The 19,834-nt window shown below is 45.4% G+C and overlaps 1 protein-coding gene across 12 annotated transcripts in view; it reads left to right on the forward strand.

The window, feature by feature from the left end:
* Nucleotides 1-19,834, forward strand: part of TNS1 (tensin 1) — a 315,520-nt gene that overhangs the window by 84,213 nt on the left and 211,473 nt on the right. For all 12 annotated transcript variants that reach the window (XM_053402387.1, XM_053402396.1, XM_053402412.1 and 9 more), the window contains exon 2: nt 16,090-16,204. In XM_053402387.1, coding sequence (XP_053258362.1) covers nt 16,090-16,204 — 115 coding nt within the window. The remainder of the gene's footprint in view (nt 1-16,089; nt 16,205-19,834) is intronic.

The following is a 19,834-nucleotide window of genomic DNA, read 5'->3' on the forward strand; positions in this document are numbered from 1 at the left end:
CGCCAGGGCGCATGTCCTGGTTATCTCCCGCTCGGACTACTGCAGTGTGCTCTATGTGGGGCTACATTTGAAGGTGACTCAGAAATTACAACTAATCCAGAATGCGGCAGCTAGGCTGGTGATTGGGAGCGGCCGCCGGGACCATATAACGCCAGTCCTGAGAGATCTTCATTGGTTCCCAGTACGTTTCTGAGCATCGATTCAAATTGTTGGTGCTGACCTTTAAAGCCCTAAATGACCTCAGCCCAGTATACCTGAACGAGCGTCTCCACCCCCATTGCTCAGCCCAGACACTGAGGTCCTCCTCTGAGGATCTTCTGCTGGTTTACTCACTGTGAGAAGTGAGGTTACAGAGAACCTTCTCGGTAGTGGCACCCTCCTTGTGGAACGCCCTCCCTTCAGATGTCAAGGAAATAAACAACTATCTGACTTCTAGAAGACATCTGAAGGCAGCCCTATTTAGAGAAGTGTTTAAGGATTGATGCTTTTTATTATGGTTTTAGCTGCCCAGAGTGGGTGGGGAAACCCAGCCAGATGGGCGGGGTATAAACAAAAAAATAATCATTATCATTATGTGATGTGTCCTACATTGTTTCTTACAATGATAGCATGTGACTGGCAATGGGGTGCATGGCTAGATTTCATGGTGGCCCAGGGACCATCGTTTAGAGGTAAAGCAACAGTTTTTATACTTCCACGTTTATTTATTCATACTATTTATTTTGTGATTTACAGCATTTTATTGCCACCCCCACACTTTGCCGAGAAGGTTCCCAGAGTGGCTTATGAAGATAGTAACACAGTCCTTTCTCACAGGCCTACAATCTAAAAGCTACGACAGGCAAGGAGTACAGGGTTGGGGAAAGAGGAGGACAAAAGCAAGCTCAGATGCCAGTTCTCAAAGTTTCAGTTCTTACAACAACTGGCTGAGATGGAAACAGTTTTTAGCTAGATTTTAAAATGCCACCGATAGCTGCTCCCCTACCAAGTTTCTTTCTTTCTTTCTTTCTTAAAATTTTAAAAGCATAGTAGCACATAGGGGTGCATTCTCACGATCAGGTGCTGCAAATGTATTCAAATTGAACCATTGTGGGGGATCAAATTGACTGTGCATTTTTGGTCTGAACCTCTGGTTTGGACTGCAGTCATGTTATCAAACTTATACAGCAGAGCAGCAAAGTCCTCTTCTGTGTTCTTATTGATTGGCTAGACTATATAAATAAGTTGGGATGGGATGGGAAGTTTTGAAGAAAAATCTTCTAGTGCTAGCTTGTATGCAAATATTTAAATTGGAATTCTCCTTCCTTTTAATGTTTCTGTGGATAGAAAGAGGGAAGACAGACAGTTCAGAATATGTTCTCCCCTAGGATCTTTTCCTGATTGAATCATACAGGTCACTGGAGAAGGCCTCTTGCCCCTCCTGCCTTCAGCTGCTTCTCTAGTTGATGGCATTCAATTCACCATGTTTGCTCTTTCCCTTTTGGCAGTTTGGGGGAAAAGGTCCTTGCCTGTACTGCACGCAACCTCTGTGATGTAGCGTGTTGGTGGCCTTGCAAGAGGGTTCCCCCTCTGATTGCTTGATTGCTGTCTGCAGTTGGGTGAAGAGCCTTGTGACAAAACAGTGCAATGCCAGGGGTGCTAACAGCACTTTGCTCCCACCTATGGGAAGAGCCAAAGCTCAGTGGTTAGAGAATCCGCTTTGCACCCAAAAGGTCCTGGGTTAAATCCCCAGCATCTCACAGTAGGGCTGGGAATGTTCCTTGTCTGAAACCCTGGAGAGCCACTGGCAGTCAGTCTACACCAGGCATTCCCCAAACTCTGCCCTCCAGCTGTTTAGGGACTACAAGTCCCATCATCCCTGACCACTGGTCCTGGTAGCTAGGGATGATGGGAGTTGTAGTCCCAAAACAGCTGGAGGGCCAAGTTTGGGGATGCCTGGTCTAGACAAAGCTGAGCTGGAAGCACCAGTGGTCTCAGCTGATATAAAGCAACATATGTTCCTCTTCCTGTACCCTATTAAACTTCCCTGATTGAGCACATTTGTACCCCATTTTCCCCATTCTGAGGTTACAGATGTGGGGAGTGGTGGTGGAGGGAAACTTGCAAGCAAGTGCTCAATCTGGTTTCTCTCGACTCACCCGCCCCCCCCCCCCAACTTAGCCTGAAAGGAGCAGTCTCTATCTTTATTTGCTCTGATGTAATGTGATGTCTGGGGCCAACTCTGGAGGAACAGAGGAAACGGTCTGGAAACAAAACAGGCTAATCCCTCCTCCCTCCACCCACCCCCATTGCCTATCATTGCTGTGAGGTGGGGTGAGGGTGGAGTGCGGGAATGCAGACTTGCTTTGGGGTCTCAGGGATTGTTTTGCCTTGACTTGGAAGCAAAGGGGTCTGAGGAGGACAAGGGCACACATACACTGGGGTCCCCTCCTCCTCTTTTTGCCCGAGATTCTGATTAGAAAGCAACTCACATTTGACTGTCCTCCCAAGATTTGTGCAGCTGTGTACTGTGTGCGTCCTTCTCTGCTCTGTATGGGAACAAAATGCCTTGGGGGAAATGGGCATATCTGGGAGACGAGAGGGCCTTTTCTAAGGGCTACCTTCCCAATGTTGCTATCCAGGGTGGAATATCTTTTCAGAGGTTTTCAAGACACTGTTGGTTTTGCACAGGGAATGCAGAGGCATTTCTCCATTCCTGGCACAGGACGCAGATGGCAGTCTTCCCACTTAGTGCATCCATTCCCAGGAATCACATTTTGCACAAGGAATTGCATTCTCAGTAGCAAACCAGTTACTGCTTGCTCCCTGGGAGTTCCACCTATCATGTAAATTGTGGCTGTCCAGATTGTGGATGTGCGGAGTGTGATGTCATAATTGTGGCAGCATCATAGGTACCTCTTCTGCCTTCCATACCATTTAAAACTGTTACAAACGAATGACCTTGTATTCCTTTCTTCTGTCCCTCCCCCCCTTTATATTAATTCCACTCTGGCTCTTCAGCACTGAGGTGCATTTCCTTCCCCCAGTGAAATCCCTTTCCAAGTATTATCCAGCTATTTACACAACTTCCAGACTGGGATATAGTCTCACTAGTATTGGATGATGTGCTGTTTTAATGCCCACAATAAGAAGCAATTAGAGGGGACAGGGGTGTTGTTTGGGAAGGGCCTTAATCTTACATTGCATTGTAGCATGTGTGTGTGTGTTCACAATCAGGATTTCATTTGGGTTCATATTTTTTTCCTGTGACTTCTCATTCTGATAACTCCCTCTGGCTTTGAACTCTATGTGTAGCTATAAAACAGGGTTAAATCACCAAGCGGTGATTGAATCTGTAAATGTGGTTGCCAGGAACTTCATCCACAGCTGGACGCAGTGTGGATGTGTAGCCAATATATACTCTCCCCCTCTCCCCCTCAACCCCCAGCCCAGCTTTGGTTTCTCAAATATTTGTGTTGGAATCTTTCCTGCAGTTTAGGTTTCCAGTGAAGAGTCAGCCCTAAATCTCAGTTCTAGTCCTTTCCTTGTGTCTAAAGCCTTTGGCCTGTGTGCTCCAGCTAAACCTATTCTCAGTGTCCCCTTTGAATGGCCCCTGGTTCCTAAAAGGAAGCTGTGGGATTCTGAGGGGAGAGCTTGGATACTGCAAACAGCATGGTGGGTCTCCACCCTTTTCTTGTCAGGGGAAAATAGCATGTCTCTGGGTAATCTCAGGATAACTGCTAGGTTCCCAGTCTTGTTGGGCCTCTAAGCTGTCTGATTGCAATCCTGTTGTTTATACTAAAGCAGTGCAAAGTCCATGGTTTTGGGCAGATCTTGGGAGTGGCTGACCTGGAATAAAATAGCACAGCATCGGCAAGCTGGAGAGAGGCCCTGTGGGCACTTCTCTGCCCCACTGAGGGAAGAAGAAAAGGGGATTGGTCTTGTTCTTCTTGGGAAGGGTTCAGAGATGTGTTCTGGTAAGTGGTCCAACCCTTATCTGAATCTTTTTCTGTGTGTGTCTTTGCCAGGAGGATTCCACCACATTAGGTATCCTATCTGCAGCACTAAACTCTCCAGTTATAAGATGAGTCTTTATCTAGGCTCATAGTACCCATGAAGATTTTCATTTAGCTAACAGTGCTTTATCCAGTAGTGGAGGAACTGGAACATGGTCCTTTAACCCATTTTGTTGGCAGAGAAACAGCAGCATAAAAGGCAAATACAATGATGGGGCTTAATGACATCCACCTTTGCACATTTATTTGTCATGTAGCACATCTAGAGTGCAACTGGCTCCTTTTTCCACTCTAAGCTTCTCTTAAACTGAATAGCTCTCATCCTTTTTACAGCTCATGCTATACCTCAGTAGTTTAACTAATTTTGTCTGAACATTACCCTGGCCATCTTCCATTACAGTATATCATTATATAGAATGAATTCACTTAAGTCACAATCCTTCTTGGGAATTAGGGCACTCTGGTAAAGTGCTGGATCAGGTCATTACTGCACAGCTCTATCTTTCTTGCATGATATTGAATTAGATTGCCTTTTGGTCCCTTTCAAAGTCAAGGTGGAAGAATCACCCAGGTTTCTCAGGTAGACAGCATCCATTTTAGAATATCTACCCTCTCCCATCATCTGACTGAGATCAGCTTCCATAGTCCTTATGGATGTGGGGACTGAGGCTGTTTGGGAGTTGAGGGATCCCTTCATCACACCCAGCATTTGTCATTATGTGGCCAAAAGGCAAAGTTCCAGATGTACCTCTTACTCCCATCCCACCCAGAAGGCTGTGTGCGTGTGAAATTTAGTGTTGGGAGAGAGTACACAGCATCTTTTTCCTCTGTCTTTTTCTTTCTCATGCCTTCTTTCTTAGCAGTGCTGTGTCTGTGTGAGTCTGTGTGGGGTGTGTGTCTGTGTGGGGTTTTCAGCCATTTCTGTTCTGAGGGAGAACGCTGTCAGGCGAGTGGTCTGCTAAGGCCTTGTTTCCATTTGCTGAGGATTCTTTTCTTGACTTAGGGAGGCTCACGATGACGGCGCTTGAAAACCTCTGCTTAGCTCGCTTGACGACTCAATACAGGCCTTTCTCTCTTTATGTGTCTATATTTATTTATACATTTTTGCACGCGCGCACAATTTCAATTCACATTTTTGTGACCGTATCTGTAATTCTGAGACACATTAAGAAACGACAGTAGATGAGGGTTTTCTTGAGGGGGGTTATTTTATTTTATTTTCTAAAAGTGGGGGTTGGGGCGGGGGGGGGGGAATGCAGATGATGAAGTGTTCGTGACACCCTAAATAATGTTTGCATCCCCAAGCAAAACATCCCCTTGTCTGAAGCAGCTGCGCTGTTTCCTCTCAAGAGCCATGCAGTGGCCTCATTGAGTGCCTGAGTGCCGCTCAACAAAGATGCTAATCTAATTAGGTCTTGAGTCACCATGGAAGAGGGGAGATTTAGTTTTACACTGACAACTTCATATTTGGGAAAAAGTCCAAGTTTAATCTCCCCTCCCCTATGTATCTCTGAATCCTTCATTCGCCACCGGCTGCCCCCTTGCAACCCCATGAGGCTCATGTGACCTGGCTCATGAGTTGCTGCCTCCCCCCTCCCCCTGGCAGGGGGAGGGGAGGGAATTGGGGAAAGAGAGGGGGCTTTTTTCTGCCACAGCCCCTTTGGAGCCAACATGAACTGAGGAGGTTGAGGGTCAAGGTCTGGGAACTTCCTTGCCAGCCCAGCTTGTGCAAACAGCTGGGTATCGTTAAGGCATGAGGTGTGGAGCGATGAGGCGGGCAGGGGAGGGGGAGCAGACTGGCCTGATTGTCTTTAACTCAGCAACAGTGCCCTAATTTCTCCATGGGGACCATCAAATATAAAAGGCCCCAAAGCCATTTAGGGGGCTGGGGTGTGGGAAGCCTGTAGGCCGGACTCTCGTGGGACCTGTATCATAAAACATCCAGGTTTGTGGCATAAGAAAACAACACACAAACGGTGCCTCCTTCATCCTTTATGTATGGGGTCAGACTCCAGTCAGTTCGACTGTCTGCTGACTGATAATGCAGCAACATAATCTTATTCTAAATGTTTGGTGGAAAGGAAGGAAGGAAGGGAGCCCAGGTCTCCTCTTACCTTCCTTGTTTTCTTTTGTCATTCCCAGCAGTGCTTCCAGATCTAATCTTTTATTGTTATCATTATTATTTTAAAAGAAGAAGTTGTAAGAGCAGAAATTAAGTCTCCTCCCCACAACTTCTTTATGGAGTTGCAATGACTTTGGATGAGGAACTGTCATAGGGTATATTGAGAGCTTTTGGATTCTTGAAGTATAGGAATGCCAGAGAGTTCTGTTTGGTCCACATTTTTAAGCAAATTGGTCTAATCTCCACCATCTCAGGGCTAAGTTATGGTATCTGCACTTGGTCTTTGGATTTTGCGGTGCAGTTCTCAGCTAAAAAAACCAAAAAAAGCACAAGAAAATGCATATACAAATGTGTGCCTTGAAGAAAAATGCATACAAAAATGCGTATTTTAGCGGGAAATGGGTGCAATTTAGATTTTTTTGCTGTGTTTTTCAAAAGAGATAGAAAACAGGAGTGAGCTATGATTGAAAGCATGCAAAACTGACACAATCTGGTGGTAGACTGACCTGCCCATCTCTCAATGGGAGAGACATTGCTTATGGCCACTTGTGATTAGTTCTCAACAGAGGAAAGAAAGGCTGCACTATTTCTGCCTGCTGACCGGCTGCTCTCTGGCCAAATTTAGCAAATGAAATTGCTTCATTGTCCTGCTGCTGATGGCTAGACTAGGCAATCTGGAAGGGCTGCCTCTGGGAATCACCACTGCTATTCCTACCCTCCCACAGGCTCTGGAGAAGCAGCCCTTCTAAAATAAGGCATCCTTGAAAACAAGATGCCTATCACTTTTAGTTCTGGGCCAAGCTACATATGACAGCAGCCATGAGATGGCTGCTGAAAGTCATGTTCTCCCCTATTTCCTCATAACGTGTGACTTCACATAAGCCTTTGATGCAACATTGTTATGTTGTGCATGGTCCTCCACAGTAGCTGCTTCTAGTGGGATGTTATAAAACATGACATGATGGTCCCTGCTTCTGAGAAGCTCAGTGCAGCTGACACTTTGCATGTGGCCTGGAGTTAGGTGCTTATTTTGGGTTTTTTCTGATCAATGAGCCTGGTGTTATTGCAAGGAATCAGAGAAGGATACAGTAGTTCAAGCTAAGTCTTTTATCAGGGGAAGTCCTAGTGGTTCCAGCCAAATGCCCTCACCACAGTAGTTGCTGCATGGAAAATTCCCCCTCAATATCAGATGTGCACAATGAGCTTCCAGATAATGCAAGGGCATAATCTGAATTAAGTCCGCAGAACCTTCCCCATATCTAATGCAAGTAGACACTCTCTTTCAGTTACTACGTAACTCAGGGAAAGCAATATTAAGGCAGACTCCAGAAAACATCTTCCACAGGTATCTGAATTAAGTCAAAAGTTACATTCCATATGAAATGCCTCCATCTTTCCTTATGAGGGACAGCTCAGTCACCTGTTTGTACTTTCTGATTGCCCAGAGACACCACGTGACCTCCCAGCCACTCTCTGGCAGAAAAAAAAAGTACTGTGATGCCTGCTTATGGCTCATTACCTGTGCCCTTTCTCATTCAATGTTCCTTCCACCTAGTGCTTAATGAGATCACTCTATATATTAGAGCTTGTGCCCATTAGGAATCCCATTGGGTTTGGTGGAGAGGTAGGCAGGAGGACCAACAGTAGGTGGAGCCAGAGATAAGGACAAACAGAGATGACTAATTCTAGTTTAGTGTCCATCCTCTGTTGAGTTCTACAAGAGACTGAGGAGGAGGAAGCTGATTGTGCCACTTCCTGGACTGGTCATATGTAAGAAGGTAGGCAAGTGGGAGCTTGCTTGGACAGACTGAGATTAGTGGGGCAGTACTTGATTTGTCCTGATAGACCAGCCTTCATGGTCTCACTGGTACCTACCTGGTCCTTTTGCCCATTCTCTCTACCCTTCCCCTGCTTGCTGTGCAACATACCAGGCGTCTTGCAATGCTTCAGTAGGGTGAGGTGAAGGGGCAGATGAAAAGGCCTGGAGCATTTCAGCAAAAGTTGTGGCTGCTTCCTCTGCTGCTTCCTTGTTGGTTTTAAACCTGTGACTCCAGTCTCCAGGTTTTAGCCTTCTAACCCTATGCAAGTCCCACGCTGTAGCTCTTTGTTCAGTGCTGGGTGTTTCTGAATAGTTTTTCATAAAAAAACAACAACACATTAAACACTAAAATAGCATCAGCAGAAGTGGTAATAGTAATACAGAGTAGTGGCAGCATCTGGTGGAAGCAGCAGTGTTGTGAGAGGGAGGGAGGGAGGGAGAGAGAGACACTTCTGAAAGGGGGAATGTATCTGCAGTCTGGTATCCAGACATAGAGTTTATCAGGCTGACAATACTTCATTCTTCATGTGCAAATTAAATAAACAGCCATCCCTCCCCCACTCAACTCTCCCTTGAGGCTGAGAGTGAGAGTTGGTTGGGGAAGGAAGGAGGTCATCTGAGTAGAGGGAACTCATGATCAAGTAACTTTCTTTTAGCAGGGAGGCTTGGACTAAGATTTAGCACTGATAGTGGAAAGTGTTGGGTGCACAACCTCCCCCACCCCTTGAGGTTTTATTAAAGCTTGAACGATGCGGAGAAAATTGGTGTGTAGTTTGACTTTATCACTTAGCATAATCAGAGCACTAGATGAAATGAACATATTTAATGCAATTTAAGCCTCCTCCCTTTGTGTTCACATACTCAGGATGATCAAAAAGCAGTTTAAAAGGATGTATTTCTTTTGCGCTTCCAAAGAAGTGCTCCAGAGTGAAGTGGTGATTCACTTCAAAATTATCGATTGTGGGAGAAGTCCAAGTTAAGAACTCTGAAATCACCGACATAAATTACCATGGCACAGGGAGGATGCTACCATAAATATGCAATTTTGTAGGAGCCTACAAAAATTTGTAACTTGTATGGCGAATGAGCTTGGGTGTGTGACAGTCAAAGCAGTCCGGCATCAGAAGGACTTTTGATGTGCAGAGTTCTCTGGGTTGGTACACTGAGGAAAGGATTGCTTGAGGGGGTACTTGAAAGAGGAAGAGTGTTAGTGGTTCCCTTCTGTTCCGGTAGTCCAGGGAGCTAAGCAAGTGTGGGATGATGAGAATTAGTGCAGTTCAATGAATGAAGCTGGACTTTGGTCTAGAACAGGGGTCAGCAAACTTTTTCAGCAGGGTGCTGGTCCACTGTCCCTCAGCCCTTGTCAGGGGCCAGACTATATTTTTTTTTGGGGGGGGAATGAACAAATTCCTATGTCCCACAAATAACCCAGAGATGCATTTTAAATAAAAGCACACATTCTACTCATGTAAAAACACACTGATTCCCAGGCTGTCTGCAGGTGATTGGGCCAGATCCGGCCCCCAGGCCTTAGTTTGCCTACCCATGGTCTAGAAACTCACCTCTGCCATGGATTCATTATGTTGCCTTTGGACAGGGCAGTATCTTTCTCTCCATCCCAGCTTTGCCACTCCAATTGTGGCATTGTGAGATTAGACACAGCCAAGACTCCAAAATGTTTTGCAGACTAGAAGTATTTCCCGAAGAATAAATATTGATGGGGTTTAAAAACTTAACTAGAGCACCCTTCCCCAACCTTTCATTTGGGGCTACAGCCCAAACTAGCGTGGGCGATGTTAGGGATGATGGGATTTGCATTCCAAAGCATCTAGAAGGCAGCAGGTTGGGGAAGGATGAGCTATAACTTCTCTGCGCAGGGTGATGCATTCCATCACTGAGGTTCTTGCTCTCTGTGGAATTGAATCAACCAGCATTCGTCCTTCCAACTTTCCAAAGGGCCCAGGGAATGTTCACCCAAGAATGGTCCAAGTCTGTCAAAGGAGGAAATGAGTACATAGCGTTGGATTGCTGGACGTTAAAAGGGTTTGCTGCCAAGCAGAGGGCAGCTCAGCCTTCTGAAGCTGGAGGAAGGTAGGAGAGGACACTGGAAGGAGACAGCTGGTGCCCTAATAGTTTTACCTCAGGTGTTCCCAATTCCCTTGAGGGTGGGAGACGGAGGGAACTGGGGATTGATTTCCTTTCCATCCCATCACAGAAGGATGCTGCCTCAGCATGACGGCCCCTCTTCCTTCCATAACCTTGGAGCCTGAGAAGGAGGCAGGCTCTCCATCTCTATATCAGGGAGAAAATTAAAATGGCTACCCATGGCCTCTTGTGGGGAGGAGACAAGAAGTAAATGACTTGTGAGTTGTGGGATTTGGTGTGGGTGTGGTGAGACCAACATACCCCTTCATCTTGAAATTATTCAGAGCCAGGACTGTGGTGCAGCTACCTCCTTACTGCCTACACTGACAGGCAGCAGCATGGGCGTAGCCAGGGTTTTTGTTAGGTGGGGCAGAACTGACATGATTGGTCAGTTAGTTAAGTATTTCTATTGTTTTACAATGATCTGGGGGGGGGTCCCCCTTGGCTACACCCATGGGCAACAGGTCTCTGGGATTTCAGGGGGTCCTGTCACAGCCCTGTCCAAAGATGCTGCAGATTGAATCTTGGCTCTTTCTGTGCGCAAAGCAGGATGCTCTGTCACTGAGCTATAGCCATTTGCAACACTTGGCTCCTAAAGGATCATGGTACAGATGCTGTGAAATTATATTTTGGTGTGCCTGTGAAACTCCACATTAGGCAACACTACCAGGGAGGTTCTGCTTGGCTGAGACTGTGAGTCAGATCTTTCAGCATCCGAGATGCATGTATTGAAGTCTTTTCTGACAAGACACAAAAAGTAAGTTTTAATAACAATTCCTTTAGCATACACTTACCCAGATATACCCTTGGCTACATTTGTTTTCCATTTGTGGTAGCTCGTCCACAGCATCATTTGGAAACCTGTGGTTAGGAGGAAAGAAGGGACTTTGTGTTCTGTTGTGGAAGCAAGGGCTGGTCTCCTTGAGCCAACATGGTCTTTACACTCAGGCCCACCCAGCTCTACAATTAGTTTGCTTTTGTCTCTCAAGTATAAAAACAAAGTCTCATGCTTTGGCTGAATCGAGAGTAGCTGAGAGGAGCCTCAGTCCACCAGTCATTGCAGGCAACTAGTCACACATAACAGGTGCCCCCTAGATGCAGATGGGCTCTACTATTCACATTAAAAGTTGTGCCTAACCAGTTCAGTAGGACAACTGGGATATGTATGCAGTAGTTTTGCAGATGGGATTGTGCATCTAGATGTGTCTGCAGTGCACACAGAAGGCTGCACTGGAGTAAGGGATGATATCCAAATAGGAACAGAGCTGATGGGATGTCTGTGTGCCCTTTTCCTCTTAACACACATAGTGGGATTTCCCATCTTTATCATGTGCCATTGTAACTAGTGTTGAAATTTTGCGCAGATGAATTTTTCAATTTTTTTCAAAAATTCAGAAAATTTCAAAATTTACTGTGGTACCTCAGGTTAAGACCTTAATTCATTCTGGAGGTCTGTTCTTAACCTGAAACTGTTCTTAACCTGAAGCACCACTTTAGCTAATGGGGCCTCCTGCTGCTACTGCGCCACTGTTGTACGATTTCTGTTCTCATCCTGAAGCAAAGTTCTTAACCCAAGGTAATATTTCTGGGTTAGCGGAGTCTGTAACCTGAAGCGTATGTAACCTGAAGCATATGTAACCCGAGGTACCACTGTATATGCATGTTGAATATCTACTCTTTCATTTTTCTTCTTCTTAAAAATGTGACTCACACATACTCCCCCCAACCCCCCCAAATGAAATACAGTGGTACCTCGGGTTACATACGCTTCAGGTTACAGACTCTGCTAACCCAGAAATAGTACCTCAGGTTAAGAACTTTGCTTCAGGATGAGAACAGAAATTGTGCTCCGGCGGCGTGGCAGCAGCAGGAGGCCCCATTAGCTAAAGTGGTGCTTCAGGTTAAGAACAGTTTCAGGTTAAGAACGGTCCTCTGGAACGAATTAAGTACTTAACCCGAGGTACCACTGTACTTGTACAGTTTGTACCCAATCCTTCATTCAAGTAGCATCATGGTGAGAAAAGCTAGGAAAATATAAATGTGAATGTTGGCAAATTAATTTGAGCTTGGAGAAATTAACAGGAGAATGTCCCCCTCTTCTTCCCCTTCCCCCTGCATTACTTTACTTCTAACTATATCCAGGCATCTCACTAAAATGGCTCGCTGTCTGACAGATGCTTTTACCCAGAGCCCACTTGCTAGTAGGTAGAATGTTGCTGCAACCTAAGTGTCTGCGAGAAAAGCTAGCAAGGTTCTTCCTTCAGTGGCTGTCCCTAGGATGTTTGAGGCAACATCTGACCCAGAACTTGCTTTGCTGGTGGATTAGCAACGGAGACTGGCACCCAGTGGTGCAGTGAAGAAATGAACCTTTAAAATAATTATCCTTAGTCTGAGGCCCCATCTGCACTATACATTTAAAGCACTGTAATGCTACTTTAACAGTCACTGCTTTCCCCAAAGAGTCTTGGGAACTGTAGTTTGTTGAGGGTACTGAGAGTTGTAGGAAACCCCTGTTCCCTTAAACAGAGGTACAGATACCTGAATGGTTTACCAATCAATCCCTGTTCCCAGGGAACTTTTGGGATTGTATCCCGGTGAAGGAAATAGGTGTCTCTTAACAACTCTTCATGGGACATGGGGGGCGCTGTGGGTTAAACCACAGAACCTAGGACTTGCCAATCAGAAGGTTGGCAGTTCGAATCCCCGTGATGGGGTGAGCGCCCGTTGCTCGGTCCCTGCTCCTGCCAACCTAGCAGTTCGAAAGCATGCCAAAATGCAAGTAGATAAATAGGTACTGCTCCGGCGGGAAGGTAAACGGCATTTCCATGCGCTGCTCTGGTTCGCCAGAAGCGGCTTAGTCATGCTGGTCACATGATCTGGAAGCTGTACGCCGGCTCCCTTGGCCAGTAAAGCGAGATGAGTGCCGCAACCTCAGAGTCGGTCACGACTGGACCTAATGGTCAGGGGTCCCTTTAACAACTCTCCATATCCCTAACAAACTACATTTCCCATAATTAAAGCACTATTATACCACTTTAGTAAATAAACATGTGGTGCAGATGTGGTCCAAGAACCAAACGCTGCCTCTAGGGGATCAGAATTTTGTAGTGCAAATTCAAGCACATGTGAGAAATTTAGGTTTGTGCAATGGTGCAGCAAACACAGATTTTTTTAAAAAATGGACATTTCTCAGTTTGGAAAGCGATGGGCAAATGCACTGGAAAGTGTGGGTTGAATAAACAACAAATGGGGAGATGTGTAAACTTCATGCAAGCAAAAACAGAATGAATGCTCGAGAAAGACAGGACAAAGTGGAAACAAATCAGGATGAATGCTCAATGAACAGCTTGTCTGGAGGAGCCCAAAGTTGATGCAGGAGGGAGATCCGTGTTCATTGTTATGTACCTTTCTTATTCACATATGGGGGCGGATCTGGTTTTTCACAATAAAATGTGACACGTAATGGGTGAAGGGAGCTGAACCTTCCCTTACTATACCTCTCCACACTTTGTGGCTTTGAGTGCTTCTCTCCCCAATGTGCCCCTTTTCAAGTGCTGAAGCTGGACTGGGAGAAAAGTGCCTGAGAGCAGCAGTGTGTGTGTGTGTGTGTGTGTGTGTGTGTGTGTGTGTAGGAGGGAGCAATCAGCTCCCCACACTTGTGTGCCCCTTTTGATGTTAGCATTAGTCTCACCTGCATTTTATTTGTGAAGGGGGAGGCATGTGGAGAATCAGCCACCACATCCCACCACCCCAGCTTTGCCTCCACCCCCAAGCTTCTCTCCAATCACAGGGAAGCAATTTTGCTGCACTTTAAGGATATGCATTATATATCGGCTGGTGCTTGCTGATGTTGGATCCTAGAAATCCTTAAAAACGATCTCATTTATTTGTTTTTGAATGATATTTATGAGTAGCCTTTCAGCTGAAGTACCCAGAGCAGCGTACATCGAACCATAAGAAGACATGATAATTAAAAGCCTTCAATAAAACCAAAGAGCAGCAAAACATTACATGGCATAATGTTTCAAAACCAGCTGGCACCTTGGAGCTGTTCCATATGTCGCATTTTGCACTCCCAGATATAAAACACAAATTCATAGTGTCATTTGTTTTTGTTTTTTAAATTGAGCTCAAGAGTGCAAAATGCATACTACCGTATTGGCCAGAATATAAGCCGCTCCCTTAAACTTGGAGGGGGGGAGAATTCCAAAAGGCACTCGCCCAAGGAAGTGCAATCACACAATGGGGAACACACACACACACACACACACACACACACACACGGCTTGCCCAGGGAGGGTTGGGGGTGGGAATCAAAAAGGGATTAACAAGCACCCGTCCCATTTGAGGTAGAAAAATAATTTGGAGTAGAAATGATATACAGTTGAAAAAGAAAACTAAGGAACTGGGGGGGGGGAGGGAAGTCACGGGATTTGGAGAATCCCATTTTATAGATTTGATATTGCTTTATGTATAATTTTCTTTGTTTATGGATGTTATTGCATTTGTTACTGTCTTTTTATTTTTCTTTTGTTACTTTTGTTGAAAACTTAATAAAAAATACCATTAAACCAAAAAAACCCCAAGCACCTGTCCCAAACAACCACTGAAGCCCACGTGGTCGTCCGCTGCCGAATACAGTAACTGGAAGATGCCTGCTGCCCAGCTGTAAAGGAACCACCTCACAGCTGATTGGAGATTGCAGTGCATAGGACACTGCTGCCGTGTAGGAAAAACCTTGCGTGGGCAGCAGCCGCTGCTCAGCTTGGGGGAACACCACCTCACAGCTGATAGGCTTCTGCGGCACATCCGGAGCCCGTGTGGTCCCGAGTGCTGCAGCCAAGCTCTGCCAATTCCAACACCGCCACTATCGCAGACCAGCTGAATGGCTCCCTGCAACAGTGCACCACCTCACAGCTGATCAAAAAGCCAGTTTTTGTAAGGCTGCGAATATAAGCCGCTCTTTAACTTTTCCGGGTCGGAATTTGGAAAAAAAAAAGTGTGGCTTATATTCGGGCCAATACAGTAGCTAGGGGATGAAAATGCTTATTGGGCCTCACACATAGGGTAAAAATTATCATTACATACTTGGGGTCCTTTGCTTCCTTCATGTGTTTCTTTGTGCAAAATGAGACGTGTGACGTGCTGTTGGATCTCCTATGTCATTCAGTTTCTCTAAATTCTGTGGATTTCCTGGCTGGCAAAAAGGAGTTTGTCCCTGGACGTGTGGAGAATTCCCTTTATTATCAAGGAGCTGCCACATTGTCTTCATCACTCCCTTTCTGGGCTTAGGTAGCATAGTAATAACAATAACAATAACAATAACAATAACAATAACAATAACAATAAATTTATTATTTCTACCCTGCCCATTTCGCTGGGTTTTCCAAGCCACTCTGGGCGGCTTCCAACAGAAGGTTAAAAATACATTAAAACATCAGTCATTAAAAAACTTCCCTAAACAGGGCTGCCTTCAGATGTCTTCTAAATGTCGTATAGCTGTTTATTTCTTTGACATCTGATGGGAGGGCATTCCACAGGGTGGGCGCCACTACGAAGAAGGCCCTCTGCCTGGTTCCCTGTAACCTCACTTATCGCAGTGAGGGAACTGCCAGAAGGCCCTTAGCGCTGGACCTCAATGTCTGGGTTGAATGATGGGGGTGGAGATGCTCCTTCAGGTATACTGGACCGAGGCCGTTTAGGGCTTTAAAGGTCAGCACCAACACTTTGAATTGTGCTCGGAAACATACTGGGAGCCACTGTAGATCTTTCAATAGTGTCTTGGCAGAACCGCTTCACTTTCTCTGGAGAGGTTTTGGCACTGCTTGGGTAGTGTGCTGCAAGAGTAACAACATGCATTAGATGAGGCATGTTGGGCTCTCCTTGGTGATAAAAGCAGGGACTCCACAAACTCTGCTTAGTAATTTCTTAATCCATTCACTGGTTTCAAAATGGAGAACTTTTACTTCTTTTAACAGCGCTGTTGCTCTTTCCTTTCCTCCCTGCAGCCTGAGGACCTTGAAGCATCCACATCCCACACCTTCAAAGTGAAGAGCTTCAAGAAAGTGAAACCATGTGGGATATGTCGTCAGGCTATTACCCGGGAGGGTAGCACCTGCCGAGGTGAGTGAGGCTGGGCATGGAAAGGTTGGAATGTGAAATATAGCTCATTCGTTGGGTGGGGAAGGAGAGCTGATTCAGTTTGGTGAATAAACTGTATAATGGTACTGGCCAAAATATATAGCACCCTGGACAATCTTCGCCATCCTCAGCCAAATGAAGAAGCAGTGTTCAAGAGTATAGTGTGAACACACATGAGGCCACCAGCTTGCTGAAATGAAGCACATCTAGACCTGGGTCCATGCTTCCTGGGAAAAAGGTGGGATATAAATCTGAGATACAGAGATAAATTCTAAGCTATAGCAAGGAACAGTGATGTCCCCATTTTAGAAGTGTGGGGAGGAGGGACCATGTGGAGGTTCTGGAGCTCCAATAGGTGTCCACAGATGACTGCTCAATCAATGATGAGCTTCTAACTTACTACCATGTGCATGTAACCATGTCCGTTACACATTCTGTCTGTCTATAGTATCTGACCATGTAACAGAGCAGACACGTAGATATATGGGAGAGCATAGGCACCCTGAAATTCACTATGTGGCTAAACACTAGAAGTGTCCTGCATCCATATGGTAATACTGCAGTAAGTTGAACCGGGGTGATTGTGAAGTAAATAGTCATTTTGTAGCCCCTGTGGGTAATTTTGAAGCCAGTGGGGAGGCGGGAGCAGAGGTGAAATGATGCCGATAATGCTTTTTACCATAACACTTCATGGTGTTTCCAAGGCTTCTTAGGTCTTCTCAATGGTATTTCAGTGACTGTAGTTTTGCAGTTGGCCACAGGATGTCACACTTAGCATCTACTACCTTTTTGTTCCATGGTAGCTTTGTGTGAATGAAATGGAACCATTGCTTGGTGCAGTTAATTACCCACATTCTATTGTGGCAGGAAAGGTGCCAGAAAGGGTATGTTGGTGACTTTCTTAGCACTCCATTCAATTTCCTTACCAGGAAAGTCTGGATATGGTGTGAATGTGGTGCATAATTCACTTCTGGTAATTGGCAAATTAGGAATCTAAAAGCAAAGTCTGGGGGACCATATGCTTTCAGGTCTGTGAATAGCACAAGCACAACCATAGAAAAATGGGTGCAGAATCATCTTCAGACATTCAGGTGCTTTGGCACTTACACCAACTGATTGGACGGATACATGATGAGACTCAGCAGTTCATTCATTCATTCATTTTATTTGTTTGCCACTTTCCCACAAAACCCCCCCCTGCACATAGCAGCCTGCAACAAAGAAACAGAGTTGCATTTCAAATGAACACTATAAAAACAATTCCATAATAACAGAGCAAAATAGTAACAGCAACAATTTCATAATAACAGAACAAAGCAATACCATAGTGACAATTTCATAATAACATAGCAAAACAAAAATACAATAACATACAACGCTCCCACATTTCAGTACTATAAATATAACAAGATTACTTAAACAACATGTAGCATCTAGTAGCAAAAATAACAAGTAGCAAAAATAACAAGGGAGCTTTACAGTTTCACCTTAGTCCTGGAAACACCCCTCCCATGATGTTGCTCCCATATGAACTTTCTGAACCCCATAGGGAAACTTTGCCATGCCAAGCAATCACGGAATGTGGGAAATGGGTTTCTGAGGTGGAAGTGATCCAGCATGCTAGCTGCACATGGTAGGAATTACAAATGAACATAAACAACACACAGTGGGCTTAAACATGTGGTAGATGTAATGTCTAGACCAGATTTGGACACTTTTGAAGAGGGTGGTTGCAATATTTAGCAAAAAGTATAGAAATGTGGGCTTCCCTGATTCCTATGTATTTAACTATAATACTGCTATTCACAAAGCATTTACTCATCTAGGTGCTCTGTGTGACCGCTAACATATTTTGAAAAGATCCCTAACACCTTAGCTAGCCCATGCATGTGCCATGTGTTCATGTGAACCCCAGGAATTGCTGAGCTGGTATGACATGGAGTATGGGCTTGATAAATAGGGTAAGCGCTTAAAAATGTGATGGGTTGCCTTTGTAAGTAATAGATTTTCATCTTTCAGTGTTGCATTTATAATGATTTGGTATTAGGTCCTCATCTGCTGGCAGCGACTTCAGCTTTTATCATGCCCAATAGATAGAAGAACATTCTTTGGAATTCTGCAGTCATGACCCCAAAAAGAATTATTGCAGGCAACTCCTGTAGCTGCAGGTTTAAGCACTTGTAGCCTGTTTGTACTCCAGGCTGTTCCTTGAGAGTTTTGCAGCTTAGTACAGAGAGTAGTGAAGATATCAAAGTGCAAAGTCACAGTTTCTGGTAGAGTATTTCCTTCAGAGCCATGTTACCTATTGGAAAAATAAATAAATAATTAAATAAATAACTAAATAAATAAAAAAAATAAAAAATGGCAAAAGAGGAAACATGAGTGATTCATGCTCCTTCCTCACCTGCACTTTGACTTGGGAAGTGGGACTCTCATGTGCATTGCATGAGATCCACAAGTCCCAGAAAATAAATGCAAGACGCACCCTTGTTCTGCTTCCTTTTGACATGTGGACCAGCCCTTATGGTACAAGAGGGGGGCACTCACTCTTAGTCTTGTGAGCCAAACATAACATCTGAGCGCGTCAACTGTCGATGGAAGCAGAGCTGCAAAAAGCAGCTCCTTGTGGGCTTTGCATGCTTAGGGGACTGCTGAAGAACAAGTTTTCCCATGACCCCTGGAGTAGAGGATGAAGAGCTGGCTGTGGTAGCAGTGATGTGGACTCTTTGGATTTCAAACATAGGCAGTCACAGGGGAATTTGGGTTGGGCTGGGGAAGGAAGCAGCGTAGTTCAAGGTGGCAGGTGAGTGGCAAGAAGCAGAGGATGGAGTGCAGTGGCAGGACATGCTGGTTGCCTGGTTGGTTGTTGGGAAGGGGGAAAAGTAGCTGAGTTGGGAAAGTACTCTATGCTTGTAGGCTACATGGAGATTTTGGCAAATGACTTTTAGACATTGAACATTCTAAAGGTAAAGGTAAAGGTACCCCTTGACTGTTAAGTCCAGTCGTGGCTGACTCTGGGGTTGCGGCGCTCATCTCGCTTTATTGGCCGAGGGATCCGGCGTACAACTTCCGGGTCTTGTGGCCAGCATGACTAAGCCACTTCTGGTGAACCAGAGCAGTGCACGGAAACGCTGTTTACCTTCCCACCGGAGCGGTACCTATTTATATATCATGACATGCTTTCGAACTGCTAGGTTGGCAGGAGCTGGGACCAAGCAACGGGAGCTCACCCTGTTGTGGGGATTCGAACTGCCGACCCTCTGATTGGCAAGTCTAGGCTCTGTGGTTTAACCCACAGCACCACCCGTGTCCCTTGAACATTCTAGCCTCTGAAAATTCACTGTTATATTCTAGAACACACTGAATGAGATAAGCCTGTGGTGGGTGGCGTGCAGCATGTCAGGTGTGGGGAACCCTTTTCAGCCTGAGGGCTGCATTCCTTTCTGGGTATCCTTCCGAGGGCCAGATGCCAGTAGTGAGCAGAGCTAGAGGTAAAAGTGGGCGGGGCAATGAATGTGACTCTTAGCTTTGTATTTTTGTCGGCATCTGTCTGCCTTGTAAGACAATGGGGACAAAGTCAAACTGCTGGAGAATCACAGTGCCCGCTGTGGC

This window comes from Podarcis raffonei, chromosome 1 (genome assembly GCF_027172205.1).
Source record: "Podarcis raffonei isolate rPodRaf1 chromosome 1, rPodRaf1.pri, whole genome shotgun sequence".
Taxonomy (NCBI): Eukaryota; Metazoa; Chordata; class Lepidosauria; order Squamata; family Lacertidae; genus Podarcis; species Podarcis raffonei.